General features: G+C 51.4%; 13 protein-coding genes across 13 annotated transcripts; 10 read left to right on the top strand and 3 right to left on the bottom strand.

The window, feature by feature from the left end:
- Positions 1-565: 565 nt before the first annotated feature.
- Positions 566-1,489, top strand: BJY04DRAFT_215060 (uncharacterized protein; the record flags this gene model as incomplete). Its single annotated transcript, XM_073715394.1, has 2 exons — positions 566-768; positions 829-1,489. 2 exons carry the CDS (start codon positions 566-568, stop codon positions 1,487-1,489), a joined length of 864 nt encoding a protein of 287 aa, XP_073574413.1.
- A 243-nt stretch (positions 1,490-1,732) lies between these two features.
- On the bottom strand, positions 1,733-2,899 carry BJY04DRAFT_205706 (isopenicillin N synthase family dioxygenase; the record flags this gene model as incomplete). The annotated part of the gene is made up of 3 exons (XM_073713627.1): positions 1,733-2,053; positions 2,110-2,597; positions 2,674-2,899. 3 exons carry the CDS (start codon positions 2,897-2,899, stop codon positions 1,733-1,735), a joined length of 1,035 nt encoding a protein of 344 aa, XP_073574412.1.
- Positions 2,900-4,775: 1,876 nt separating this feature from the next.
- BJY04DRAFT_205705 (glutathione S-transferase family protein) lies at positions 4,776-5,608 on the top strand (the record flags this gene model as incomplete). The annotated part of the gene is made up of 3 exons (XM_073713626.1): positions 4,776-4,903; positions 4,961-5,166; positions 5,235-5,608. 3 exons carry the CDS (start codon positions 4,776-4,778, stop codon positions 5,606-5,608), a joined length of 708 nt encoding a protein of 235 aa, XP_073574411.1.
- A 256-nt stretch (positions 5,609-5,864) lies between these two features.
- Positions 5,865-7,407, bottom strand: BJY04DRAFT_215057 (fungal specific transcription factor domain-containing protein; the record flags this gene model as incomplete). The annotated part of the gene is made up of 4 exons (XM_073715393.1): positions 5,865-6,435; positions 6,490-6,672; positions 6,752-7,079; positions 7,125-7,407. The coding sequence occupies 4 exons, from the start codon at positions 7,405-7,407 to the stop codon at positions 5,865-5,867; spliced, it is 1,365 nt and encodes a 454-aa protein (XP_073574410.1).
- A 36-nt stretch (positions 7,408-7,443) lies between these two features.
- Positions 7,444-10,402, top strand: BJY04DRAFT_215056 (uncharacterized protein; the record flags this gene model as incomplete). The annotated part of the gene is made up of 5 exons (XM_073715392.1): positions 7,444-7,513; positions 7,625-8,503; positions 8,635-9,869; positions 9,915-10,184; positions 10,235-10,402. 5 exons carry the CDS (start codon positions 7,444-7,446, stop codon positions 10,400-10,402), a joined length of 2,622 nt encoding a protein of 873 aa, XP_073574409.1.
- Positions 10,403-10,510: 108 nt separating this feature from the next.
- On the top strand, positions 10,511-11,074 carry BJY04DRAFT_215055 (WD40 repeat domain-containing protein; the record flags this gene model as incomplete). Its single annotated transcript, XM_073715391.1, has 1 exon — positions 10,511-11,074. The coding sequence occupies one exon, from the start codon at positions 10,511-10,513 to the stop codon at positions 11,072-11,074; it is 564 nt and encodes a 187-aa protein (XP_073574408.1).
- An 893-nt stretch (positions 11,075-11,967) lies between these two features.
- BJY04DRAFT_181597 (uncharacterized protein) lies at positions 11,968-12,612 on the top strand. Its single transcript, XM_073710213.1, has one exon. The coding sequence runs from the start codon at positions 12,050-12,052 to the stop codon at positions 12,356-12,358; it is 309 nt and encodes a 102-aa protein (XP_073574407.1). The 5' UTR covers positions 11,968-12,049; the 3' UTR covers positions 12,359-12,612.
- A 407-nt stretch (positions 12,613-13,019) lies between these two features.
- BJY04DRAFT_215054 (uncharacterized protein) lies at positions 13,020-15,927 on the top strand (the record flags this gene model as incomplete). The annotated part of the gene is made up of 4 exons (XM_073715390.1): positions 13,020-13,966; positions 14,025-15,198; positions 15,670-15,755; positions 15,819-15,927. The coding sequence occupies 4 exons, from the start codon at positions 13,020-13,022 to the stop codon at positions 15,925-15,927; spliced, it is 2,316 nt and encodes a 771-aa protein (XP_073574406.1).
- A 598-nt stretch (positions 15,928-16,525) lies between these two features.
- BJY04DRAFT_181593 (nucleoside phosphorylase domain-containing protein) lies at positions 16,526-18,251 on the top strand. Its single transcript, XM_073710212.1, has one exon. The coding sequence runs from the start codon at positions 16,570-16,572 to the stop codon at positions 17,572-17,574; it is 1,005 nt and encodes a 334-aa protein (XP_073574405.1). The 5' UTR covers positions 16,526-16,569; the 3' UTR covers positions 17,575-18,251.
- Positions 18,252-19,372: 1,121 nt separating this feature from the next.
- BJY04DRAFT_181591 (uncharacterized protein) lies at positions 19,373-21,481 on the top strand. The gene has a single exon (XM_073710211.1). It carries the CDS (start codon positions 19,512-19,514, stop codon positions 21,306-21,308), a length of 1,797 nt encoding a protein of 598 aa, XP_073574404.1. The 5' UTR covers positions 19,373-19,511; the 3' UTR covers positions 21,309-21,481.
- A 239-nt stretch (positions 21,482-21,720) lies between these two features.
- On the bottom strand, positions 21,721-22,248 carry BJY04DRAFT_215052 (uncharacterized protein; the record flags this gene model as incomplete). Its single annotated transcript, XM_073715389.1, has 1 exon — positions 21,721-22,248. One exon carries the CDS (start codon positions 22,246-22,248, stop codon positions 21,721-21,723), a length of 528 nt encoding a protein of 175 aa, XP_073574403.1.
- A 288-nt stretch (positions 22,249-22,536) lies between these two features.
- On the top strand, positions 22,537-23,856 carry BJY04DRAFT_215051 (uncharacterized protein; the record flags this gene model as incomplete). Its single annotated transcript, XM_073715388.1, has 5 exons — positions 22,537-22,829; positions 23,120-23,229; positions 23,277-23,312; positions 23,361-23,384; positions 23,678-23,856. The coding sequence occupies 5 exons, from the start codon at positions 22,537-22,539 to the stop codon at positions 23,854-23,856; spliced, it is 642 nt and encodes a 213-aa protein (XP_073574402.1).
- Positions 23,857-24,832: 976 nt separating this feature from the next.
- Positions 24,833-26,009, top strand: BJY04DRAFT_215050 (phosphotransferase family protein; the record flags this gene model as incomplete). The annotated part of the gene is made up of 3 exons (XM_073715387.1): positions 24,833-25,039; positions 25,097-25,551; positions 25,607-26,009. 3 exons carry the CDS (start codon positions 24,833-24,835, stop codon positions 26,007-26,009), a joined length of 1,065 nt encoding a protein of 354 aa, XP_073574401.1.
- Between the last annotated feature and the right edge of the window lie 863 nt (positions 26,010-26,872).

The raw sequence follows: 26,872 nt of genomic DNA, 5'->3' as shown, positions 1-26,872 counted from the left end.
ACTCCCTCCAGTATATTGTGATGCTGAAGATGAATATGGATAGTTCTGTGCTCGCGCAGCCATGGTTTCAGATATCAGGGCAAGTGGAAAGATCTGTGGCATACTAGGCTGACGGTTAATCTGTTGGCGAATACTACCGCCTCCCTTGCATGGTCCGGGTCCCTACCACTGCTTGACGTTCCCTTGCGCAGTACATCAGAACGTCTAAGTCTCTATGCGGATGCTTACCAGGAGCTAAGGGGCGCTCACCGCAGCTTGTTTACTCTTTCACAGTAGCTCGCCATAGCAGCACGTTAACCAGCTGGACAAGGTTGTAGCGTCGGCAATCAAGATTACGCATCCTTGTTTAATCAATGCTTTACCTTGCTCTCAATTACTAGGTATCAACGATGACGCGCGTGTAATCTGTTTCCGCTAACCAGATCTCAATCTACAATTGACCACAATCAGGTGGGGATGCACATAGAGGCCGCGTTGGTTCGCTATACAAATTTATATATTGAACATTGGTTGCATGTCAGGTATCATACCTTTCTGCTTACAATCATCTACTGCTGCACTTAAAATGACTATCGACAACGCAATGAATTCGACCTCCTCGACCGAGGCCGTCGTCAAGAAATCAAACTCACGCGACGTGGACTGGTACCATCAAACCCTAACCTGGCTCCCCAAAACCACCTCCGACCTCCTCTACCACTACTCCGGCATTCCACGAGAAGACATCATCCAACACATCCACAAAATCCGCGACAAGGCCTGGGACATGTAAGCCAGCCCCTTATCCATCCAGTCACTCCGTCCACCAGAGCTAACAGCAGTCTCTAGCTTCCCATACCCCTGCATCGGCGTCTTCCGCTTCATTGAATTCGGCGCCTACCTCTCCCCCGTCTACCCACAAGTTGTCAAACGCCTCTCCGCGGGTCAAACCTTCCTAGACCTAGGCTGCTGCTTTGGGCAGGACATCCGCAAACTCGTCTTTGACGGCGTGCCCTCCGCCAACCTCATCGGAGTCGACCTCCACCCGGAATTCCACACGCTAGGCTACGAGCTCTTCCGCGATCGCTCGACATTGCAGGCGCAATTCATCGCGCAGAGTATTTTCGACGAGGATTTCCTCCCTGAATACCACGGAAAGATTGACATCATGTACATGGGTGCGTTTCTGCATCTATTTAACTTCGAGCAGCAGCGGGTCATCATGCGGCAGGTTATGCGGTTAATGAGACCGGAGAAAGGGTCGATGGTTTTTGGGCGGCATGTTGGGGCGGAGATGGGTGGGGAGATTAAGCTAAATGGGAGCTGGGATTTATTTGGGCATAGTGATCAGACAATTAGGGGTCTTTGGAGCGAAGAGTGTGGAGAGGGATGGGAGGTGCAGTCGCAGCTTGCTCCGTTTCTGGTGGATGAGATGATGAGTGGCAATAGCAGGCCTGCGGGGCAGGATGAGCGGATTCGGATGATGTATTTCTCTGCTTGTCGAGTTTAAATGGGAGTCTCACGTTGATGATTGATGATACGTGATAGATTTCTATGGGTAGTAGCATAAATGAGATTGGACAGAGCTTACGTGGTAGCGTGAAGTCTACTTGACTATGTCCTTCATATACCTAGGCAGCTCAACTAATTCTGGAAGCAAGTCTCGTTGAAGCTTATCTTTCGATGTTGTGTCACTAACAGAACTTGAATCGCATTCTGGGCTTTCTTATTCAATTTTCCAAGTATCAGCTGTCTATGCCTTTGTCGCCTCCCCATGCCTCAGTCTCTGCTGGTCCTTGGTCTTCTCCGCCTGGGCGTATGTACCCTTGACTTTAGCCGCCACGAACTCCTGCACAGTAAGCGGCGCACGCGATTCCTCTTTCTCAAGCACCGGACATTTAGGCAAAGGCCTAAGCACATAGTTCGGGTTCCCGATAAAGAAAAACGGAATAGAGAGACGATCCGAATCCCGATTGTTGATCACTCGATGGACACTAGATTTGTACAGGCCATTCGTCAACTGCGTGAAGGATGCGCCTAGATTCACCACAAACGCGCCGGGGACCGGTTCGATCTTCAAATTGACCGTGGATCAGTATGAATATCCAATATGTAGGGGTTGAATCTCACCATCACCCACTCCCCCGTAGACTCCTCCAGGACTTCAAGTCCACTAACCTCACCCTGCAGAACAATAGCAAACGGGCAGAAGTCAGTATGTGCACCAAATCCCCGAGTGACGCTCAGGTCCGCCCCCACCGGGAGCTGCGGGTAATAGAGGTATTTCATCACGGCAATCGGAATGTCGCTTTTCAGGGGATCCAGATACCCCTCATCAAGACCCAGCGATAAGGCGAGAACGGTGACAATATCCCTCGCGAGGGCAAGAACATGCTCGAAATAAACCATTGTCGACTTCCGGAACTGCTCGGGGCTCTCAAGACCGGTACTCACCGGCCACACGTTTGGTCCGTAGCCTGGTTTCCCCTGCTGCTGGTATGGATGGTCTTCGGGGATTTCAACCCCGACCATGAAATCCTCTTTCAGGTCTGGGAGAGTGCCTTGTTCCATTTGGTGGCATTGGACGGCTTCGTAGCCTCTTCCGAGTTTGCTGTTCTCTAAACATGATGTGTGAGCAACGAGCCTCTTGCTGTTTTTTTTTTTTTTTTGATCAGGAATGTGGCATGCTCTTACTTTTGTCTAGCTTTGATTTCTCTGCCGTGGGCATGCTGAAGAACTGCCTCGAGCTGCTAAGGGCTCGCTGCTGGACTTCTAGCGGTACACGGTGGCCGGTGATCTGGAAGAATCCATTGTTCAGGCAAGCGGCGCGGACGTCTTGGATCAGGCGCTCTTTCGCATCGCTGTTCGGTCCGTAGAAGGCGGAGAAATCTAGGATGGGGGGTGCTCTGGGTATAGTCATGGCTGATGATGGTGTTACTTTGTAAATCTAGGTTGAACCAACTGAAGGATAGAAAACCCCACGGCCGAGCTCTACTCTCCCAGTGCCTGATTAGCATATTTAACCTGCACGATTGTGATTTCAACGGGACTACTGCCGGGTACAAGAAAAAGAGACAGGGCATACTACCAGCAACCAGGTCGAGATAGTGACACTTCAATTTGCTCAGAAGGTACTAGGCAAGGGGTGCGAACTACAAGTACAGCGACTGCAACTCTGACGTCCTCAATTACGCAAGCAATACTACAACAAGGGCTGAAATGCGTCCTCATGGTAGCCCCATCGTGTCGAGCCTTTTGGACTTCCCGAGAACAGCAAACAATGGCTGAAAAGTGACAGGCAAACCAGCTAATTGACGTCAGCTTATTATATGCGCTGGCAATAATTCTTCTGTACAATCCGAACCCTTGCATGCTCAGTGGCCGGTGTTGCAGTTGACCGGTACTCTGGTGAATGTACTATCCTCTCCTTGCTGTCTTGGCCTCCTCATACTACCGCATCATCTGATAAATGTTGTAATAGAAAACAGCGCAGTACAAAGAGAAATCCGTCTTCCGTGGAGGTCCATAATTTGCTCTCATCGTGTTCGAGGCGGTGGACTCACGCAAGGCGTAGTCAGAACCCTGGCGGCATTTAATAGGAAAGGTCAGTGCTATTGAGTACAATATGGACCAGAAACACAAGGTTCGACACTCCATTTAGTCAGATGTAGTATTAATTTCCCTCCACCATGGTTCAATGGACCGATTGGTGCGGGAAAAATATATTTGAGAGAGAGAATCTATACCATCGTTATATTGCTCAATCAAGCCTATTGCGACTTGCAAGGCTCGTCTGCTTCGGTTTATCGGCATTGTGCCACCGTAAGTGAGAAAGCCAACTCCTCTAAGCAGCGATACTAACGATGACCCGCATGAAAGGAGTCCTTTGATGGGACTCATTCCATTCATCTTTTGATATGGGCATACAACAACCAATATTTCCAAGGCTCGCTAGGAGCTACCTGTATAGACTCGACCAAGTCGAAGCGTTGGATGCATAGTCATGTCACCCCTCAAGAATAACGCCATTACCCTGTCATCGTTCCTATGCCTTGGCAAGAGAGAACAGCCTGAACACGAATACAATCAGCAAAGGTGGACTCAGAATCAACTAAACATTAAACACACCAACCTATAGGCAGGATACAAGCGAGCTCTGGGCCATCCACGCAGTAGACGGAATGCCAGGCTTCTCGCCGCGGATATCCCACACGTGCCACTCTACTGGTCTTGAACCGGGACTGAAGTAGTTCTCCGGTAACTCTGCCAGCCAGCCTAGGTTAGAAATCTGGATAAAAGAGTTAGCAGCCTTACAGCTGGTATACTGGTAGAGGATTAACACAGCCAGGAAGGTCTGGCTGTGCAGGTTCAGGTGGAAGACGGAAGAGTGTATGATATTTAGCTCTTTACAACTAAAAGGCGCTATCTAGATAGATGACTGAAGCAGGTGTATATGAGCAGCACGGCAGCAGAGTGACTGGTAACTCGCATCACTAAGATACAGAAGGTCGGGCTGTCTTTAGGGTCTGCGGCTCTTGCGTTGAGGAATTCCACCACCCCACCGGTAGCGGGGATAATGTTCGGGTATCCGGGTATCTCTCCGGGTACTCATAAGGTTTGCTATGTTACACATGATCACTAACCATTACTACTCCCTACATTTCCATCATCTTATATAGCATCCCTTCTGCCTGCTTGCCATCTAGTCATTCTCATCAATGATTCCCCGCGCCTGCACTCTCCACGCACTATCATCCCTCCGCTCCAGCTTCTCCAAGCGCTGCTCTTACTCAACCATGCCCCCGCTCACCCTGTACAGCTGGCCAACGCCCAACGGCATCAAAGCCTCCATCGCTCTCGAGGAGCTAGGCATAGAATATAACCTCGAACCGATCAACATCTCCACCAACATCCAGAAGGAAGAGTAAGCCTGCTCTATACCCGGCGTAGCAGGCGTAAACCTTATTCATGACATAAACAGCTGGTACCTAAGAATCAACCCGAACGGGCGTATCCCCGCTCTATTCGACGGCACCCAACGCGTCTTCGAAAGCGGCGCTATCCTCCTGTATATGGCCGACAACTACGACCCCAAGCGGAAGATCAGCTATCCCCCGGGATCCCCGGAGTATATCGAGCAGGTATCCTGGTTGATGTTCCAGATTGGTGGGCTTGGGCCGATGATGGGTATTTCCACTATTCATTCTTTTCTTCCCCAGCACCACTGATCGGCTGCAGACACTAACTCTCTACAGGACAAGCCGAACACTTCCGCCTCTTCACCACCACCCGCTCAGACTACGCCACAAATCGATACATCAACGAGACAAAGCGACTGTACTCCGTTCTCGACGCCCGCCTAAGCGAGAGCCCCTACCTCGCCGGGTCGAACTATACCATTGCCGATATTGCCAACTGGTCCTGGGCTCAGATTGGCCCTGCTGCGCTGGAACTCGATTTAGCGGAGTGGCCGGCGCTGAAGAGGTGGGTTGAGGAGATTAGTCGGCGTGAGCCGGTAAAGAGGGGACTTGTTATACCAAACACTGGGACCTCGCCTGAGGAGGTGGCGGAGCGGTTCAGGGGGTTTAGAGCTCGGGTTGATGCTTTGGGAAACACGGACGCTAATTAGCTTGGGCCTGATTGAAACAAGTCTGAAAGGAGGCTTATGAAGCGCTATCCTTAATGTTTATGGATATGGAGGGGGTGACTACCATTGGAAGCGGACAGCATTTGAATTTGCACTTTCCTTGCTCTTATACCGTTCCCCATGATTAGCCATGGGATAGAGTAGTGCAATCTACGCCCAAAATCTATCCTTCAAATTTGACACGACAGCGATTCTCGCACTCAACCCCTCTCCTAGCTTCTCCAGGCAAGTAATCCACCTAGGAAAAATCATCCGAAAACGACAGCAGCCCAAAATCGAAATCTGGATTAAACCAGTCCGCAAACCGAGCCGAGCTACCAAACCCAGACACTGCATCCAGTGAAGGAAATGGGGAGATCGGTTTGGAGTTAGGCCCGGTTGGCTGTTCACCGGACTTGCAACCTCTCCGTCGGAAGTCACAATTGTTCGTTAAATGATGAACTATGTGCAGGGCCTTCTCGGCCTGCGACCAGGTGTGGGCGATCTCCTGTAGGGCTGCGATAGAGGTCTGGAGAGCCTCCGAGAGGGTATTGGGCTCGTCATTTTTATCAGCGATCTGAGGCTGGCAGCTGATAGCCAGGATTTTGCAGGCGTTCAGTAGATAGTGGATCAAGACAAAGGCTGAGTACTGCAGGCTATAGTGAGACTGGTAGACGCGAGCGAGTTCCACAATCTGAAGAGCGTGCTCTTTGCAGATGGGAGATATCGTAGCCAGGAATGGATCCTCGACGCGGTTGTTCACCGACCCGCAGGGGCAGGTTAGGATGAAGGGGCGGTGGATCAGGATCTGGCAGTTGTGGTAGGCCATCCTGTCATAGTTAGAAAACATGACGTGCTCGTGCAATAAGATGGAGCAAACTCACTCTAGCAGAATCAGGTGCGGCACTGGATGGGATCGGGAGAGCATGATCTCCTGTGGCAGTTGTGTGTACCAATCTTGGATCTGTATTCGATGTTTGCTCACGGCTTCACTTACTCGTTCGAAAACGGCAGTTGCGTTCGCGTTATCTGGGCTGAGCTTGGACAGACCATATCCGAAGTCGTAACTAGATTCGAGACCGATTAGAAAGAACATTTCCTCTCGGCCAGCGGGTATGAACGGTTGAAACGCCCTCCATCTCAGACAGAGCCTGGTCACTCAGTTTCCAGAATTCCACGCTGTGTTGGAACGTAGCAACCACATTCCTTTCGTAGCTCAAGGTCCCGTATTCCGGCGTCGTGCGGACAGACTTGGGCAGTTTGAGCTGGATCAGCGGCATGTTGAAGTCGGTCGGGTGGATTAAGCAATGGCGGCCCAGGCAGGTGGCCAAAACTCGATCAATTACCACACTGGCCCAGTATGACTGGACCCGGATCTTCATCGCGGACTGAGATATATGTCCGGAGGAGTGCCATTTCTCATAATCAGCGCCGACATGAAATCCTAATACATTGCCTGCGGTTGCCGATATACCTACGACGGTCAGTAGATGGGTCGAGCAGTCGCCACTGAGCTTACCATTGACAATCCACGCCGCGTTGGAGTTCCCGCATCCATAGGCTTGACAGGCCAGAATCGACGCGGCGAGGACCAGCTCAACACTGGTTTGAGAAAAGACCATGTTCGTGAGTAGCTGCCTGGCGAAGGAAAAGTAGCGCTGGCTCAGCTGACAGCCCTCAGGGAGAAAGTTATAGCTCAAGGACAGCATAGCCGCCAGGAGGACCTGGGTCTTTCTTCGGGACCAGGTGAGCCTTTCAGCCTTGCCTTGGCCGGCCGCCTGTGTTGCAGGCCGAATAGACATCATTGGATCGTCGACCCTGGTCTTGGGCCTTTGCAGATGTTTATCAAATCAATCGTTCTTAACGCTTGGCCTATGTTTCACTGGAAGTCAGCCACGTCAGCGCGGGGTGATTGTCTCTCAAACCGAGGATGACTTCTCCGCAAGGCCAGTTTCGAAATGCTTTCCCCTTCACCAAACCTCTACGTGTCGGACTAACTTACCTCACCTTCTTATACAGGATCCCTTGTTATCAGATGGCCGGCCGCCCGTCGTCGCTTGCGTCGCGAAGATTATACCGTGGGATGGCTCTGCGCCCTTCCGATCGAACTGGCAGCGGCGGAGGAAACGGTCGACGAGTTCCACGACGCGCTATCGAACTTGAGCGACAATGAGATATACACTCTCGGCCGCATCGGTGAGCACAATGTTGTCATTGCCTGTCCGCCACAGATGGGAACAAATCAGGCCGCAGATGTGGCTGCTCGGATGGATACGACATTTCCATCCATCCGGATCAGGCTTATGGTTGGGATTGGGGGAGGGGTTCCATCAACAAAAGCAGATATCCAGCTGGGAGACGTCGTGGTCAGCAAGCCAGAGAATCAGCACGGCGGAGTGGTGCAGTACGATAGTGGGAAAAGCACCTCGAGTGGATTTCAGAGGACAGGGTTTCTGAATGCGCCGCCGAAGCTCCTCCAAAACGCTGTTGCCCAGATTAGAGCAAAACATCTGCGAGGAAGTATCCAATTTCTCGTATACGCCGCTAGGATTGCTCGTTTGGCCTCATTCTCCCAGGCTAACGCAGGCCCAGACCATCTATTTGATCAACAATACACTCACGCGGGAGGCGATACGTGCGAGGATTGCGATGCGCGGAGAATGGTACAGAGGCCGTCACGAAGAGACAACGAGGTTGTTGTCCATTACGGAACCATCGTATCGGGAAACCAGGTCATGAAATCAGCAGTGGAACGAGACCGAGTGAGCCATGATCTAGGGGGTGCTTTTTGTTTCGAGATGGAAGCAGCGGGCCTGATGAACACCTTTCCATCCATTGTCATCCGTGGCATCTGCGACTATTCCGACTCGCATAAGAATAAAGGATGGCAGGGATATGGTGCGGGGACAGCAGCGGCTTATGCTTTCTATTGTTCCCGCCAATCCAATGTCGATTACACAGACGGCAGCAGAGATAGACGGTATGGGCCGCCCTCTAACATGGCACTTACTAGTCATTAACTTAGGTAGATGTTCTCGGCCACTTTCCATATGCAGTGGATGCGCCGTTCAATTCGTGGAAAAGACAGCATGAAGCTGTATGTCACCGGGCAACTCGTGTTAATGTGATCACCAAAATCAAAGAATGGTCCACCCAGAACAACCAACAATCCCTCTTTTGGCTAAACGGTGTCGCAGGGACTGGGAAAACTACAATAGCGCGGACTGTTGCCCGAGGCAATGCGGATGAAGGCACTCTGGGGGCCAGTTTCTTCTTTTCGCGTGGTGGGGGGGATGTTGGGACGGCGCGAAAGTTCGCGACAAGCATAGCACGACAGCTTGCTCACCAGGTACCGGCTCTTGTGGAGCATATCTGCGATGCTGTTCAAAAGCATGGAGACATCGCTGACAGGTCCATTGAAGACCAATGGGATAGCCTGATTGTACAACCGCTTCGAAAACTTCAAGGCCCAACATATCCACCCTTCCTGGTGATTGTGATTGATACCCTCGATGAGTGTGATAACGACGACGACATAGTACTCGTCCTCCGCCTCGTGGCGGCACAGCAACCGGACTCCTCTATTCGCCTGCGCTTCTTCTTAACCAGTCGACCGGACATTCCAATTCGTCGTGTGTTCAGCAAGCTTCCCGCTAGTGGGCATGACAGATTTGTGCTTCATGAGATGGTTGATGAGACCCGGAGTGATCTCACAATCTTCCTTGAGGCGGAATTAACAACAATTGCGGTGAACCATGGATTGGGCAAGGAATGGCCTGGTCAGACCATTATAAACCAATTAGTCGACCGTGCAAATGGCCTGTTTATCTGGGCAGCAACCACATGCCGATTTATTGACAATGGTGGAATGCCTTTTGCTAATGATAGACTGAGAACCATCCTTGAAAAGGATGGACCCGTCAGCTCACCACAGGCGAGTCTAGATAGAATCTACACGACTATTCTGTGTTCGTGCATACCGGATAGCTACAGCTATTACGAGACAAGTACAGCCTATGGTGACCTTCGATACGTCTTGGAGACCATAGTGGTCTTATTTGCCCAGCTTTCTCCAGCTTCCATCGGTCTGTTGCTGGGAATTGCCCGTCGAGATGTTGAAGGGGCCTTTGACGGCCTTCATTCAATTGTGATCATTCCGGATGACCCCGACCATCCACTACGCATTCATTATCCTTCGCTTCGGGACTACCTACTGGACCACAGCCGGTGCATCCACAGCGAAATCTTCATCGATGAGCGAGAGGTGCGTAGAAAACTAACTATTTGCTGCATCAGGCTCATGTCAGAGAGTCTTTCCAAGGATATCTGCGGCCTGGGCTTCCCTGGTATGCTGCTTGAAGACCTGCCTGACGATAAGGTCACCCGATGTATTCCGCTAGAGACCCAATATGCTTGCACATACTGGGTACGACATCTACTGAAAAGTGCCTACACCGCACATGACAATGACTTTATTCATCAATTTCTAAAACAGCATCTTCTCCACTGGCTTGAAGCGCTTTGTCTTTTGAAAGAGGTTCAGGAGGCAATTGTCTCATTGAATGCATTATTGTCCCATGTAAGGAGCTCCGTGGATTTGCTAAGTGCAGGCTGACATTGCCTCTCCAGGTCGGTGACTGCCAGTCCCTACGCGAGTTTATTAAAGACGCCAAACGGTTTGTCCAACATAGCCAGTCTTGCTTGCAACAAGCACCACTCCAGATGTATTTCAGTGCACTGGTATTTGCACCTACCAAGAGTGTTGTGCGCAACCAATTTAAAGCCGAGGCATATTAATGGATTCGAAATCTGCCGGATTTTCACACCAACTGGAACCCGTGCATCCAAATATCAACAGGAAACACGGTAGGTGTCAGAGCTGTCACATTTAGCCCAGATGGAAAGATGCTGGAATCTGGTTCAGACTACGGCTGGATCCAACTCTGGGATACCGCAACCGGTAATTGTTCACGAACGCTAAAGGGTGAGCACCCTATGGGGATCTGGGATCCATCCACCTGTGCGCCTACGGAGATACCAGGATCGTTTATTTTCAGCACACGTCCGACCACTACGATGGCGTTTACGTCACCAGGATATCTTCTAGTAGCATGCCATTCCGCGACCGATCGCGAGGTTGGATGGACAGAATTCGGACAGCCTTCCGTCTTTAGGCATGATGGCATGATGCTTGCCGCCTGCTCATCGTGCGAAGGTGTTGTCGACCTCTGGGACCTTGTCGCGTTCCGGCGTGTGCATACTCTGAAGGCTCACGATTCTGAGGTCGATGCTCTTGCTTTCCGACCAGATAACAAAGTCTTAGTATCGGGGTATCAGGATGGAAGTATCAAACTCTGGACAGTGGCCACCGGCGATTGCTTGCAGACGCTAGAGGCCCGGGGTTACGGAGTGAAGGGTGTCGCCTTGAGCCCCGACGGTGAATTAGTGGTGAGTGGAAATGATGATTGAGGCATCTATCTTCGGAGCACCACAACCGGCCAATTCGTACACCGAATATCTTGTCCTGATGGGGTGCGGGGAGGTTTGACCCTGGCCTTCAGTGCAGATGGCAGGACGCTTGCGTGTGGAGTATGTACTCAAATGATCTACCTCTGGGATACCGTGACTGGTGCGCAAGTCCAAAGATTCGACACCAAGAGCGATTATAACGCGATATGTGCTTTGGCCTTCGCCCCTGATAGTCATATCCTGGCTGCTGTGTCTGAGCATGGGGCAATATTTCTTATGGATACCTCCGTCGGTCGAGTCTCTCGTGAGACAGACACTAATTATACTGAAATCAAGCCTCTTGCTTTTTGCTCTTCTGGAGAAATTTTGGCGTCGCTTGCAAATGATGGAAGGCTCCGCGTGTATAACACCACTACAGGTTGTTGTGTGCAGGACGTACAAGGCCCAGAAGGAGCCTCACGCATCCACTTCCCTTCAAAGCTCAAGACTCTCCTGTTTAGCGGCTATAGTATTGGTGCCTGGCACATAGCTGCGGGCAGAAGTTTGTATACTCTAGATTGTGGTGGCGCTGACAACGGGAGCGAGATTGACATTAGCCCCAATGGAAAGATGCTAGCCACCCGACCACTCCGTCTTTGGGATTCCACAACAGGTTTGATATTACACGATCTCAGCTCAGATGATACTCGGGCAGTTGCTTTTTCGCCAGATAGCCAGGTAGTAGCCTCCCAAGAGGATACTTGGAAGATTGCCATCTGGGACACGGTCACCGGACACCATCTGCGTACTTTGGAAATCGACTCCAGACTTGCCTTGGCTCTAGCCTTTCGTCCAGACGGCGAGAGGCTAGTTTGTTGCTACGGGCGGGGGGGCAACGGAGGGGGAGTGTGCATGTGGGACACATCCACTTGGCAGTTATGGAAAAAATGGCCGAAAAGGCCAATACACGACGTAGCGTTTCGACCGCACAGCAGAATGCTGGCATCACTGTCATACAACCAAATAAATCTCGGGGATTCCGCAACAGGGGACTACTTGGAGACCATACAGGTTCAACTCCCCATCCGAAGCCCTTACCGAAGCCTAAGATTCATGAACGATAATCCATATTTGGACACGGATCGTGGCAGGATCCGGTTTACAGCAACCATACCTGATGAACCGGAAGTTGGTCAAGAGCTTCCTCACTGTTTGTATATCGAAGAGGACTGGATCACACAGCACGGCAAGAAGTTTCTTTGGATTCCGCCTGAGATGAGATCGTTTACAGATTATGTTGTTTAAGACAATATGGTTGCCCTTGGTTATGAGTCGGGTCTTGTTGTTAACCTGGTGTTCAAAGACAGTGGTTGAGACTTTGTTGGAAGACGGAATGGATACCAGCACTTTTACCAGTGTAGCCAGATATCGAGAACTAGTAGATCTACGGGCGATCTATTCTCTAGTCAACGTTCCTACTGTGGCAGCACTGCTGTCGATTGACTACAGAATTGTAGCAGACGTGAACCTTTGGAACTGATGTCATGGCACCTTTTTCATCTGATAGGAGAGTTTTCAAAGATTGTGAGTAGGTTGATACGAGGAGAGCTCTGGCTTGGCTGTACATAAGTACATCGACTCTCTATGCCCTTGACAGAAGTAAAGCCGTCCAACACCAGACTATTTTACCCAGTTGTATCGCATTACGCAATACTACCAAACATAGCTGACGAATAAAACGCAGCATAAATGGTAACCATGAAGAGTGCCGACTATTCGCGCCGAAGAGAAAATAAGTATAGACATTTGCCATAATGATTAGGGTGCATACGATGAATATCACCTGCTTCAGATGTGTCACCCATTGTAAAACTTCAAGGACTCGTATTTTGAACCACAAGGACAATCTCAGCCCTTGGTTGGACTTTATCTCAAGATTTCAAGGCAGAAACTCCATGACAGCCCCATGGATAGCAGCACGGAACAAACGGCCAATCAACACCCTGGTCACCAGCTTGGCCCTGTCAGCTTCACACTGTCGTCGATCTTGCCCCTCATCGGCGACTACGGCTCCCGCTCGCCCCTCGAAGCCGCCTCCTTCATCCAAGCATGGCTGTTCTTTGGCACAATCAGCGAAGTCACCGGCGTCCCCGTGCGCGGGACGAACTTCATCCGCCCATCCGGGACCGGCCCCGGTCTCAACAACCGGCATGTCATCACAACCCACCGTCTCGGCTTCTACCTGGACATCTGGCGCACGCGAGCAGCTGCAGCCGCAGCGAGCAGCGCCCGTCAAGCAGAAGCAACCCGCGAGCGAGCGCGGATCTGTCTTGATTTCCTGGTACACCTTACGACCCCTGTATTCCTTGTGCCGGAGCACCCGGAGGTCGCGGTGTCGATTGAGATCCTGCTTGTCGTGTTGGTGGACACGTTCAAGGAGATCTACGGCGCTGAGACGTGGGATGTTCCTTCGGATTTTTCCGCCGACTCGGAAGATCGCGCGTTACCGCCGGGAGCAAATATGGGTATTATTCGGTACCTGAAGGGCCGGATGATCGCGCAGGGCTGGTGTCCGCATCGGGTGGCGAGCTTTGGGGATGTGGTCTTGTCGGATGCGTTGTATACCCTTAGTCTGATGGGGACGAGGGAATTGCTGGCTGGGCATGGGGGGTGTAGTGAGGATGGCTGTGTGGGGAATCAGGTCGATGATAGGAGCTATAATGAGACGCCGCGGCATGTGAGGGAGGGGTGTGGGTGTGGGTTTGTAGGAGCTGATATGCGAACGGCGGCAAGGATTATCGAGGATGGGAAGATCCCCGTTGTGACGGTTGCACTGGATCCTGATACTGAGAAGGTGTCGTTAAGAATGGTATCTCATGAGCCGGATATGGCTTATATTGCCATCTCGCATGTGTGAGTCCAGTTTCGTGGCGGATGAAGAGGCGAGTAACAACAGCTGACAAGCACACAGCTGGGCACATGGCCTCGGCAACCCAGATGAGAATGCTCTACGAGCCTGCCAGCTCCTCAACCTCGACCGTCTCGTCAAGGGCGCCTTGAAAGACCAAGACCTATGTCAAGATACAACCACAGCATACTTCTGGATCGACACCCTCTGCCTGCCTCTGACCCCTGCAAACGCCCGCAAATCAGGCATCCAGCAAATGCGCCGCTGCTATGAAGCCGCCACCGCCGTCCTCGTCCTGGACAAGCACCTCCTCCGCTCGACCGGCTACACCCCCAGCGCGACCACGGAGCCGCTCCTCCAAATAGCCATCTGCGACTGGCGCTACCGCGTCTGGACACTACAGGAGGCCATCTTCGCGAAGCGGCTCGTTTTTCAATTCTTAGACATGACCGTCGACGCAGAAGAGCTCATCCTCGCACACTACTCCGCTGCCAATCCAGCCTACCCTTCTGCTGCCGATCAATCTCCCAACCTGTCTGTCTTCCTGGGCCTCCGTCTCCTGCCTGCCTTGGGCGTTGATCTGGCGAAGGCGAAGGGATCAAATGGATCATCAATGCGGGTCCCGCGTTCCTCGCTACGAAGTCTCATGCTGTCCCTCAAGGGTCGCGCGATCAGTAAGCCGGAGGATGAGCCGCTGTGTTCGGCGAGCTTGCTTGGTCAGGACCACGTGCTAGGCGCTATTCTGCAGGCTCCAAAGCGGGAGAGAATGAAGACGTTCTGGAGCGCGCAGGCGAGAGTCCCCGCGTGGGTGCCGTTTCTCGGTGGGTCGAAGTTGCAGGACAGTGGGTACACCTGGGCTCCGGCGACACTGAGGTTTAAGAATGAGATTACGGCGGGAATCCCTGGGGAGGGTGAAGACTTGGCGATTATGGACTCTGGCGGACAGGGGCTGAGGATTGCAAAGCCCGGGTTTGTTGGGTTGGAGCTGATGGAGGATTGCAAGCTGAGTGCAGGTGCTCGCGAGGGTCTCCGGGGTAAGGCGTTTCGGATTATCGACGATCAGGGATGTTGGTATGATATTGCGAGGTCGGAGGATATGTTCAACGGGGCGTTACCTGAGTTGGGGAGGGATATTGCAGTTATTGTCTCCGAATGGGTGGACACATACCATCCTCGAGTGCTTGTTGTTGTAGTTGAAGCAGCAGACGCGGAGACTGATGTTATTACGTGCAGGATTGTATGCGGAGGGATTATTGTCGTAGGGGACAAGTTCCCTCGGGAGCTATTTCCCGCTGATTCTGTTACTTCATACAGGACGAGGAGAGTCCCGGAGGATCAAGTGTGGCTTCTCAAATAAATAGCAGATCACATCATGAATTCCTTCCTCCACCGATGGCCCTGTTCGTCTCCTAAAGACATTACCTCTGCTATACTATAGGTGGCGGTAAACTGCATTGACCTGCACTAAACGGATTAGGTCGTGTGGTCACTCGCTGACGGAAAAGGAGCAGCAGAAGGAGTACTCAATGTGAAGCAGGAGAGCTTGATATCCAGTTGAATCAAAGAATGGTGGAGGGGTGGGATTGAGAGATCTCTGGGAGGTTTCCAAGGCCTTCGCCCAAGGACACCTCTCAAAACAGGATTAGCTTCGACGGCGTCAGACCAATTGCAGCAACTTGTGTTGTACCAAGACGCTGATTTATCGTAGAGCTGGTCCTCAGCTGCGCCTCCTTTCGAAGCGTCGTTCTTCAGCCAGTTGACCAACCAGAATGGCAAAATACCAACACATCACCCGTGAGTATAACTTAGTTGATATAAGACATTGCTGCTCGTCTCCTACTCACATACAGCCTATAGGGACTACTCATTTGATGAATGGATTCCAGTCACTTACCACTCGATGCTTCGAACGAGCCTACCGGGCATGGGCCTTGAGGGGGTTGGCACAGAGTCCGTGCACCCCTAAAAACACCAGCCAAGCAAAAAGGTCCTTAGGTATGCCCCATGTTACCATAAGCGGTGCTGATCCAGGCGAGACCAGCGATGAACTCGGCCATCCTTGAAAGTTCGTGGACATCCCATGCCATTATCTCGCACGAAAGGTTAAGAACACCCAGTCGACGAGTAGGCTGATTCTGGAACGCTCCGGAAACTGCCTAATCTGTCTGTTAATCCGTGCAGTCCTGTTTGTGCCAGGTGACGTAAAATTACCACTGGTATCGGGCGCAGTGTCGCGGTGGCAGCCCAAGACTTACTTTCAAGCAGAGGCGGCGGCAGCTGAGAACGGATGGCTCGCACAGCCACCACTACATATTCAGGGGACGCAGATCGGCGCTATTAGGTCCTCCCGCTCGGGGATCGTATCGCTGTTTCTATCACTTGGTAAGGACTGTTATCTCCAAGGCGCAGTTGGATCTGTATTACAGCTCTCTTGAGGCTGAGGCCGTGCATAAGCGCAGTGGCGAAGCTGGCGTGCCCATGGTTGGATAGCCAAGCATATTGCTTTTGCGACTCGTATTAAAGCCAGTAACTCCCTCTTTACATTTACGATTCGTCTTTCCTCCTGACGATCTCTCGGCAAACCCTCGCATATGAGGTTTCGCCCCAAATGGATTTGGATTTCCCGCCCAGTGGCAATACGAGAGTCCCAGCAGCGCGAAAACCACGGCGCGAGGAATACCACGTTGGGATCATTTGTGCATTGGCGATAGAACATGCAGCCGTCGTCGGAATGCTTGATGAAGCTTACCCCACGCTTTCCACTGTGCATGGAGATGACAACCACTACGCCTTTGGTCGAATTGGTCTCCATAATGTTGTTGTTGCATGTCTTCCCGCCGGTGTCACAGGCACCGTATCTGCGACCCGTGTTGCGAGCAATATGCAACGTACCTTCCGAGATATCAAGGTAGGGCTCATGGTGGGAATCGGTGGCGGAGTCCCGAGTACGCAACGGGATATTCGCTTGGGGGATGTTGTTGTAAGTCAGCCGGAAGGGGCTCATGGTGGTGTGGTTCAGTGGGATTTTGGCAGAACAGAGGCAGGGGGGTGCTTTCGCCGGACGAGGACATTAAACAAGCCCCCAGCAGGATTGCTACATGCACTGCAGGCGATCCAGAGTCGGACTTTCACAGACGGGATTGACCTCAACGAATGTCTTAGCTTCATGGCAGGTGCCAAGCCACTTCTTATGGATCGTTGTCGATACCCTGGAGCTGAGAATGACTGCTTATTCGTGGCGAGTTATGAACATGTGCCAGGGAGCACATGTGAAGGCTGCGACAAGACCCAAGTGGTCCACAGGCAGACCCGTCCCAGCACATCCCCATGCGTCCACTATGGCAATATTGCATCTGGAAATCAGGTCATGAAGGACGCGGTGACTCGCGACCGAATTGGAGACCGTGAAAATATAATTTGTTTTGAGATGGAGGCGGCGGGCCTGATGGACGACTTCCCATGCTTGGTCATACGAGGCATCTGTGATTACGCCGACTCTCACAAGAACGATGAGTGGCAGCCCTACGCAGCAGCAGCGGCAGCTGCTTTTGCTCGGATGCTTCTCCGCGACTTTATCCAGCCAAGTGGTGTTTCTCAGTCCGCATGTACGTAGACGGGGTTTTTTTTGTTCTCGCACTGTTATGGATATGATTCACTAAGAGCATTGAAGGTGACGGCAGAGTACTTTCCGACCTTCCATTCAAGCGAAACAAAGGTTTTGTCGGTCGTCATGAACAGTTGGCAAGGATTGAAGAGAAAATGTTCAGTGAGGATTCGATTTTTGCGATTTTTGGGCTTGGTGGGATTGGAAAAACGCAGATTGCGCTAGAGCTCGCGTATCGTACCCTTGATCGTCACCCTGAGTGTTCTATATTCTGGATCCATTCGGCAAGCAGAGAAAGCTTCAGGCAGGCTTATGAGGAGATAGCCAAGAAGCTGGGCATATTCGAGGACTGCGCGCAAGATATCGATACCATTGTGATGCTGCAGAAGTACTTATCCCAGGAACGGTCAGGCCAGTGGCTGATGATATTGGACAACGCCGATGATCGCGAACTGTGGTTTGACTGCCCCAAGGGGCTTCCACTGAGCGACTATGTGCCACAGAGCAGATACGGGTGCGTGGTCATGACGACTCGGGACGAACGGATGGCAATCACTTTCGCCGGCGCGGACGGTAGTATTGAGGTGGAGCAAATGAACGAAGAAACTGCGACCGCAATGCTCAGAAATATCCTCAGTCGCAAGCACCTTGTGGACGACGTATCACATACCTCGGAGCTGCTGAGCCGGCTTTGCTTCTTGCCGCTGGCAATCGTGCAAGCAGGTGCCTATATCAACATCAACCACCGTGCAGCCGACATTGCCAAGTATGTTAAACTACTTGACTCGACAGACGGCAGCCGGCTCGAGTTGCTGGCTAAGAAGTTTGGCGACAAGGCGCGATATGGACACCAGCAAAACGCCATCACCACTACATGGTTGATCTCCTTTGACAAAATAAGGGAGCAAAACCCTCTAGCAGCAGAATATCTCACATATATGGCATTCTTCGACCACAAGAGAGTTCCTGAGGACCTTTTGCCAGCCGGACCATCGGAGCAGCAGGAGATCGACGCGTTATCGACCCTCTTCAGCTACTCTTTCGTCACCAGACAAGAAAACGGTGGCCTCGATATGCACCGCTTAGTCCATCTCATCACGAGGAACTGGTTACGATCGAACGGAACGTACGACGAGTCAGTATCCAAGGCCGTTGGCCAGCTTTTGAAGGTTTTCGGAGGGGTTCCTTCTGAAAGCAGAGAACTGTGGCGGGCGTACCTTCCTCATGTGCAACAGGCTCTTGGCCAGCACACCGATCCCAAAGACGAAAAATTCGTCAACCTCTGCGGACTCTACGGCCACCGACTAACCATTGAAGGGCGATACAGCGAGGCGGAACAATGCTTGCGAAAAGTGCTCGACATACGGACGCGTTTGCTCGGCGAGGCTCACAGCCTCACTATCCTCAGTCGTCACCGGTTGTGCTATCCGCTGCTCGAGGAACACCGCTATAAAGCGGTCGAAATTATATACAGGGACTTAGTCGGTATTACTACGATGGCGCATGGTCCCGAGGACGAAAGGACGCTTGAGGCCGTCAACCTGGTCGGGTGGACCCTCTGGAAGCAGCGACGCTGGGCAGAGGCTGAGAATCTCTTTGCGCGCCTTGTTGAAGACCAGGAGCGATTGCTGGGCCGAGGCCATCATCAGACAATTAAAAGCAAGAGCAACCTTGCCACCAACCTGGTCAATCAGAGGAAATGGCAAGAGGCCGAGGCGATACTGCGGGACGTCTTGCAATCGCTATCAGATGGCGACTCGGACTGGGAAGACGGCGATACCTTCTGCCAAAACATTTATCGGGACAAGGAAAGCTTGGTGGATATCCTTTTAGCTCAAGATCGGTTAGTGGAGGCAGAGGAACTGCAGTGGGAAGTAATCAACTCCACAGCTCAAATAAAGGGGCTAGAAAAGTGCACGTTGCGTAGTAAGTGTCGCTTGCTGTCGATGCTCCGCGACCAAGAAAGAACGCCAGAGGCAGACAAACTACAAGCCGAGATCACAAAGGAGGGAGATATTCTGCTACGCCGCACGGCCACTGCCGCCGAATCGAAGACCGTATGGTCAATGCAAAAGCACGCCGAGGAACTAGCCGAATTCTATCAATGGGAGGACGCCCACGCCCTGTATAAAGAGCTCATATACACTTGTCTGGAGATCGCCGGTGAAGAGTCATCGCAAACGTTGAATTATCGCATTCAGGCCACATGGGCTCTGCACCAACAAGGCCAGTACGACAAGGCGGAGGCGGACTTCCTTAGCATCTTGGAAAAGGCAACAAACGTGCTGGACCCAGCCCATCCAGATATGCTTTTGTGCAAGTCGCTCCTGGTAGACACCTATCTGAAGCAGAAAAAGTTCGACTCCGCGCATGAGCTGAAGACGGACATTCTTCGAATCAAGACAGCTCAACTCGGTGAAAGAGACCACGCCACTCTGGAACAGATGAGAGAGCTGCCGTATATCTGTGATGACCGGGGCGCAACAGACGCGGCTGTTCGTCTACAAGAGGATCTTACGGAACTGAAAAAGCTTGCAATGGGTTCCGGGCATCCAGACACGCTCCAAAGCATGGAAACGCTGGCCGAGATGTACCACAAAAGTAAACGTTGCAAAGAGGCCCAAAAGATTGAGCAGGAACTTCTGGAGCTCATGAGGGCGATCCGAGGGCCAGCTCATCCGGACACTCTTTCTTTGATCAAACGCCTCGTCCAGCAATTCCACGAGCATGGGCTACGAACCGAGGAGGAGACTCTCCTAATCACGTCCCATGATGACACTAGCAAATTCAATGGACCTGATCATCCAGACACCCTCGCGTGCATGCGTTCTCTTGCGTCATTTTACCACAAGCATGGATCATGCGAGAAATCGGAGATTTACCAGCGCGAGGTTTACGGCAGAACAAAGAGACTCAAAGGTCCTGACGATCCAGACACTTTATCTGACTTTTTCCTCCTCGTGGGGACGTACAGATGCATCAAGAAGCCTGAAAAGGCCGAGCAGCTACTGCTCGAGCTGATAGCAAGGCACAGAACGGACCTGGGTCAGAGTCATGAAAAGACACTAGTCTTGGCGCTGACCAAGCTCGCCTGGATATGCTACGAACAGAAACGCTTCCAGGAGGCAGAACATCTGCGAAAAGAGATATTTGACCGCACCAGGGCATCTAAAGGTGCGAATCATCCGGACACCCTTAAAGCAATGGACCAGTGGGGAGTCATGATATGGAACCAGAACCGCTTTCAAGATGCTGAGGCTATATTTAGCGAGTTGGTTGAAACTTGCAAGCAAGCTTTGTCTCCTGGTGACCTGCAGACGCTGCAGAGTTCGACAAATCTGGGAGTCACGTTGATGGACCTGGGCCGCTTCGAGGACGCAGAGCTCCACCTTCAATTCGTGAGAGAAGCTGGCACGGGGCGCGACGCAGCGAAAGAGGTGGTACAAAAGAGTCTCCTCCACCTTGTGGACATACGACGTAGAACCGGGCGATCAGAAGAGGCCTTTGAGCTTATGGAGGAGTATGAGAGATACGCTGGAAACGGAGCAAGGGAGCAGAGTGAAGAAAGTGAGCAGAGTGATGGAAGTGAGCAGAGTGAAGAAAGTGATAATCCAGACGACGCGTTGAAAAACTCAGACATCGTCGAGGACCCAATGGAGCTGGACGACAATACCGAGGCGCTCTCGGAGGAAGCTATGGCGATATCAAGGAAGCGTAAGGCCAGTGGCGATCCGTACGTGTGATGGGTGAGCTTGATGGAAAGATATCGCCTGGGGGATGGTTCACCTGTGGAATGGTGCACGGCGCATGATTGCATGTCGAGGTTCAAATCATAGCAGTCCCCTTTCGGTTTGTCGTTCTAGCTTTCTGGCATTAGTTATGATAGAAAGAAGTCACATCACTCAGTAAAGAGCCCATATCTTAGCATCTTCTTGAATTCTTGTTGTTTCTGTTCTGGTAGGACCTTCGTAGGGCCATCCGCGAGCATCTCCGCCACCGGATATCAACACGCTTTGCCTGAACTTCTTGGAGAACCCATTGGCCGTGTATATCAACATGTCGAAGCTTTGTACGGATCTGAGGAACCTCGTTGGTTAGCAGGTTACATCTGCTGGTTGTCACCTAGGATCGAGATCTGGTGTTTGGGACGTACGTCTAGTCATGAGCCTCTTCGATCCGATCCGGTGTATAGCCACCCGTCACAATCACAGCGCTACCCTTTCCAAAAGCCTTTAGCAAGGAGTCCAGCTGATCGCTCGCCTCGGCATCGCCGGCCCCGGAGACCCGCGACTCAAGGAGAAGGATATACGCCAGACGGAACTTCGACAGCTGGCGGGCTCGATGCCTAAATTGTGGAATTACATCGGTCATGCGAATTCCCTGGAACTTGCTCCAGGGGCTAAGCCAGATACCCCTGCGCTCGGGGCCAACAGCGTCAACGGCGGTCTTCGTCACACCGACAGCGAGCCGCGAGCGGTTCTCGACGCTGCCGCCCCATTTGTCGGTGTGTCTGTTGCACATATCCTGCGTAAACTGGTCAATTAGGAAGCCGTTTGCGGCGTGGATTTCAACTGCGTCAACCCCCGCGGCGATGGTGTTCTTAGCTGCGCGGGCATAGTCGGTGATGTATGTGTGGATTTCCGACTCGCTTGGGGATCGCGGCTTGGAGCTGTCCGGTGACATGGGGATTTGCTGCTAGAGACCACATTGTGGTCTCCGTCCAGGGCTGAGGGGTCTGCTGCTCGGCCTAATGTCCAGAGTTGCAGGACGATGTAGGACTTCTTCGCGTACAGCTGTAAGCTGTCCGGCTCTGGATTATATCTCTGCCTTGACCATTGAGTCATGCAGGCCGCCACCGTCGCCAACAGACTCTACGCAGTGGAATCGTAAGCCTTTGTGATCGTAGCGACCCAATGTTGCACGCAGAAGCCGTTGGAGGTGTTCGACAATGGCAAGGAGGGGGCATCGCACATGGGGCAGCTTGGGGGTGGATTCACAGCCATCTACGGCCCTGATCGCCGGAAACTGATGGAAGATGTGGCATTTGACTGGGAGGGCATCCTGTATGCGGAGCTGTATATGAATGAGATTGCCTTTGCGAAGAGCGTGGCTGATCCGGTTGGGCACTACAATCGCCCAGACCTGTTCCAGCTGAAAGTTGACACTAAACGCAAGGAGCATATTATATATGAGAATGTGGCGGTTCCTGCGCCTACTGACATGCTGACCCGTTTTGCTGTTCCCAAAGAGAAGGGAGACTATGAGTGAATAGAGACATATATATATGTTGTTACTGATGTGATTACTTGCAGGCAGCAGCTGTAGAGTGATTTTAGTCATCGAAAATAGCAAAACCTACTCAGCATGGATAGTATTATGTACGGAGAGCTAAGATTAAATAATTGTACGACCGATATCATGGAGAGAGCGAGCAGCACTATTCTTCCTCATAGCTAGGGCTAGTCCTTCCTAAGGGCACGTGACCGCTTCCTGGGTGAGCAGTATCTTTCCCGGGTAATATTTCCGTTATGTATTACTCGCTACTGGATACTAGCGCGGTGACTGTGTGTAAGGACTGTATCGGCGATACCTGCTCGATCAGTGCCACCGTCTTCATTGGTCGTGACAATGAGAGGCAAGCAATCTTCCCGCCAAACAACCGCGGTAGGTCATAGTACACCCAATTGAATAGAGCATTGACTTATGGTTAGAACTAGTGCATCAACTGTCGCCAGCGAAAACGACTTGTAAGACAGGGTTACGAACATTTACCGGACAGATTCTAACTCATGTAGTGCGATGGCCAGAGACCCTGCTCCGTATGCTGCTCCCGGGGGTGGGACTGCGCATACTCTAGCTTGCTGGACGGTCGAACGTATGCGGTGATCCCTGTATGCCTGCAAACTGACTGGTCTTCTGTAGTGCACGCCATAAAAACAGTCAACGCACCCGAGCTGTCAGCGGTACCAGTACCTCCAGGCCGACAAGCCAGAGTTCGCCCTCATGGAGCTCGGTAGTCATGAGCAATAACCCGCAGTTTAGTGAATTCTCCCTTAAACTAAATAACAGGGGGGAGCTCGAATACTTCGGCCCCACCAGCTCACTACCCCAGACACTCTCCTTGCGGCCGATAATGCTGCTTCTGGCACCGTTCTGCTAGGTCAACAAATCCCGGTCGTCTTTCCGGATATCAAGACGCTAAAGCATCATATCGACTTCTTCCATGAGTGGCAGAGCTCGGGAATCTTGATACTGGCGGGCGATCAAATCGACGAGATTCTCATGGACTAAACCCTTTGGGCCTGACACTCTTTTGAGAGGCAAGGCTGCAGAAAGTGTGTCCGAAGGAGACGATTACCAATAAAGGTCACAGAAAGGGAGGAATATAACGGAAAGATGTTCGTGGACGGTCTTTGTCCCACTAGAGGTGATTTCCCAAGAGAACTCCAGGGCTCCGGCTCGCGGTCGCTCCTGCCTTGACAGCCGACTCCCTCCTCACACGTTGACACAATCTTACCACCAAGGTGATGATTGAGACACGGACGCATCAGGTTGAGGAAGCCCATTTCAAATCAGCCGCTACAGTCAAAAGGGGAAGCCAAACGCACAAGGTCGATAGAAAGGCTTTCGTGGCAGCGATTGGTTATGGTATGGAGCGAACTTGAGCAGGATCACCGATGCGACTACTGCAGGGCAATGTAGCTTGTTTCTATTAGCCTCGATATCCGCAACGTCTTTCTTGCGACCAGTATCAGCAGGATTCCCGACCACTGCCATTGCCTACATTACTACTGATCCGCTGGAAGGGTATCTACGCACTTTGCAGAACTTTTAGCAGGCATGAGCTATCGGGATTCTGATGCGATATGCCGATCGCCAGAAATCGCTAATCGCTATACAATAATGACGTATCTGGGGATTGACACACTCCAAAACAGATCTGCCGCTAGGGTCGATGTTGGGAGCTTAAATCTGCAATTGATCTTCGCACATTTCCTTCGCGCCCCAGGACGGCTCCACTATGAGCTTAAGACCCAGCCCAACGAAGCTTTATCTTCATCGGAACTGCAAAAATGACAATACAATGCATCATGATCGACCCATGGTTTCGCAGACTGACGATCTTGTCGCATGGTGATCCCGGGGTTCACGAGTCCCAATATAAAAGCATCGACGAGGCTCTCTTTTAGTCCACCGCATCTACAAGACACGAATCATCAGCAATCTTCTCATATTCTTCCAATTTCATAATTATCTTATTGCGAGAATGTCAGAGACGTCAATCCTCAACTCCACACGCAACACCCCATTCCCTTGTCTGTCCGTCAACGAAGTAAGCGGAGGGATCGCAAACGCAACATACCGCGGGAAGCTCGACACCACTCTTCAAGATGGAACCGACAGCGTGATAATCAAACACGCCGAGAAGGAGCTGGACAAGATGCCGGAGCTTTCCATGTCAACTACGCGGTGTGTATGTTATACCCCTTCTGTATGGCACAGCTACGCGATGCTGATGATGAACCTGAAGAACACGGAACAATCCTTATTCTGCGCGCTGCAAAATACACCAATCTGCGAGCTCCAACATGGACCTGTCACGATCAAGTGTCCAGATGTTTACCACTATCTCAATCAAGAAAACACCGAGATAATACAGGACTTACCGCATGACTCGACACTGCATGCATGGTTGACGAATCCAACGATAAAACACAATGAAGAGACACTCATGGCGTCAGGAGAAGCACTAGGGAGCTGGCTTGCCCGTTTCCATGCACTTTCAAAGGAAGGAATTGAATCGAGTTTGGCGGACGTGGTGGAAAGAAACAGCGACTCTTCAAACAGCGACCTCGCGGCCGTGAAGCTCCAGTCAGTCGAGCGGCAATGCAAAGATGAAAAAGTCCGGCGGTACGTCAAGGATATCTTGTTTCAGAGACCTCAGAATAGCAGGGTAATGGTTCATGGGGACTTTTCTACAAGAAAGTATGTACTTCCTTAACAATTGCCTCCTTGCCTCCAAGATGCTGACTTAGTACAGTATCCTGTTCCAAGCACCATCAAGCTCAACCAGCGACCAACACAATCTCTGCTCAATGGCAATAGTTGACTGGGAAGTCTGCTGCTACGACGATTTCACCCGTGACGTCGGAAATGTCCTCGCCGACCTGTATATGCAGCATCTATTCACCGGCCTTGATGAACCTCTCACTGTTTTCAAGAGCTTTGTGTCCGCCTACTCAGCCTTGAGTGAAGAGGAGGTCTACCGTACTGTAACCCATATTGGCGAGAACTGCTTCCACTGGATTGCTTATGCCCCGAAGGACCCTCCGAAAGAAATATTTGATAAGATAGTGCGGCTAGGGGAAGAGCTGGTTATTATGGGGATGGAAGGCGACCGGGAGGGGATTGAGAGGACTTTTTTTGGTTGTTTGTTTAGGTAGATTCTATATCGTCTTGTAAGCATATATTCACCAGAAAGGCATAATCCAAATGTCAATGAAGCATACCACGCACGGGGTGATTCTTAGGTCAAGAAGCAACAACCCGTCTGAAGCAAAACCCCTAACTATTACTTTGCGAGGAAGCGCCTGCCTTGGCGTTCATTTTCCCTTCATGATCGAAACAAAGTTTGTCAATATCTGATCTGCCTGCTAGGTGTTTCAAAACATATGTAGAGCGTACAGTCGCCTCTGGAGGTTTGGAATGCAGAGGGGTGGTGGCCACAGAAATCTCTATGAGACCAACGCTATGGTTACTGATCTTCCGCCTCCGAAATATACCTGATGATTTTCTGTGTCGATGGATCGGTTGTTTCCTCACCGGCTCGAAGCGTGCAGCGTACAACACGATCAAAAGACAACATTGTCACTTGGGCCATTTGATAAAGTACAGATACCGATGGGAAAGACTCCGATTTTCAATCGAGTTGCTCCAAAGGTTGCCAATATATTCCGTATCTTTATCCATGGTGCTGAAGAGAAACCACTCTTTTTAGGCTGTAAAAGCGGAGAAACGTGTACCGATCCAATAGAGTTCGACACCCGAAGTTCTGAATCTCGAGGTCTCTATATTTTGGAAGAGCAGGATTTGCCTTTGTGTGTCTGAGTGGACTTCGAACGGATAAACTGTCTCAAGACGTACATATCTATAGAACCTTTCAACAACCGTTTGAGCCACGATCTCGTTTCAGTCTATGTCCTAGGATAGCGGTCTTCATATCACTAGTACTAACTACCCATCGGTAGTTTGCTTTTGACGACCTTGAAGTTCGAGGTGGGGTGATCAAACGGAGTCAGGTCGGATG

The sequence above is a fragment of the Aspergillus karnatakaensis genome (genome assembly GCF_047715665.1).
Source record: "Aspergillus karnatakaensis strain CBS 102800 unplaced genomic scaffold BJY04scaffold_9, whole genome shotgun sequence".
In the NCBI taxonomy this organism is placed as follows: Eukaryota; Fungi; Ascomycota; class Eurotiomycetes; order Eurotiales; family Aspergillaceae; genus Aspergillus; species Aspergillus karnatakaensis.
Note: the sequence above shows the minus strand (reverse complement) of the source record. Positions and strands in the feature narration are given on the sequence as shown.

Coding starts and splice junctions, on each gene's coding strand:
- BJY04DRAFT_181597 (XM_073710213.1), top strand. CDS start 12,050: ATGCTGGCATCACTGTCATACAACCAAATAAATCTCGGGGATTCCGCA.
- BJY04DRAFT_181593 (XM_073710212.1), top strand. CDS start 16,570: ATGGATTTGGATTTCCCGCCCAGTGGCAATACGAGAGTCCCAGCAGCG.
- BJY04DRAFT_181591 (XM_073710211.1), top strand. CDS start 19,512: ATGCTCCGCGACCAAGAAAGAACGCCAGAGGCAGACAAACTACAAGCC.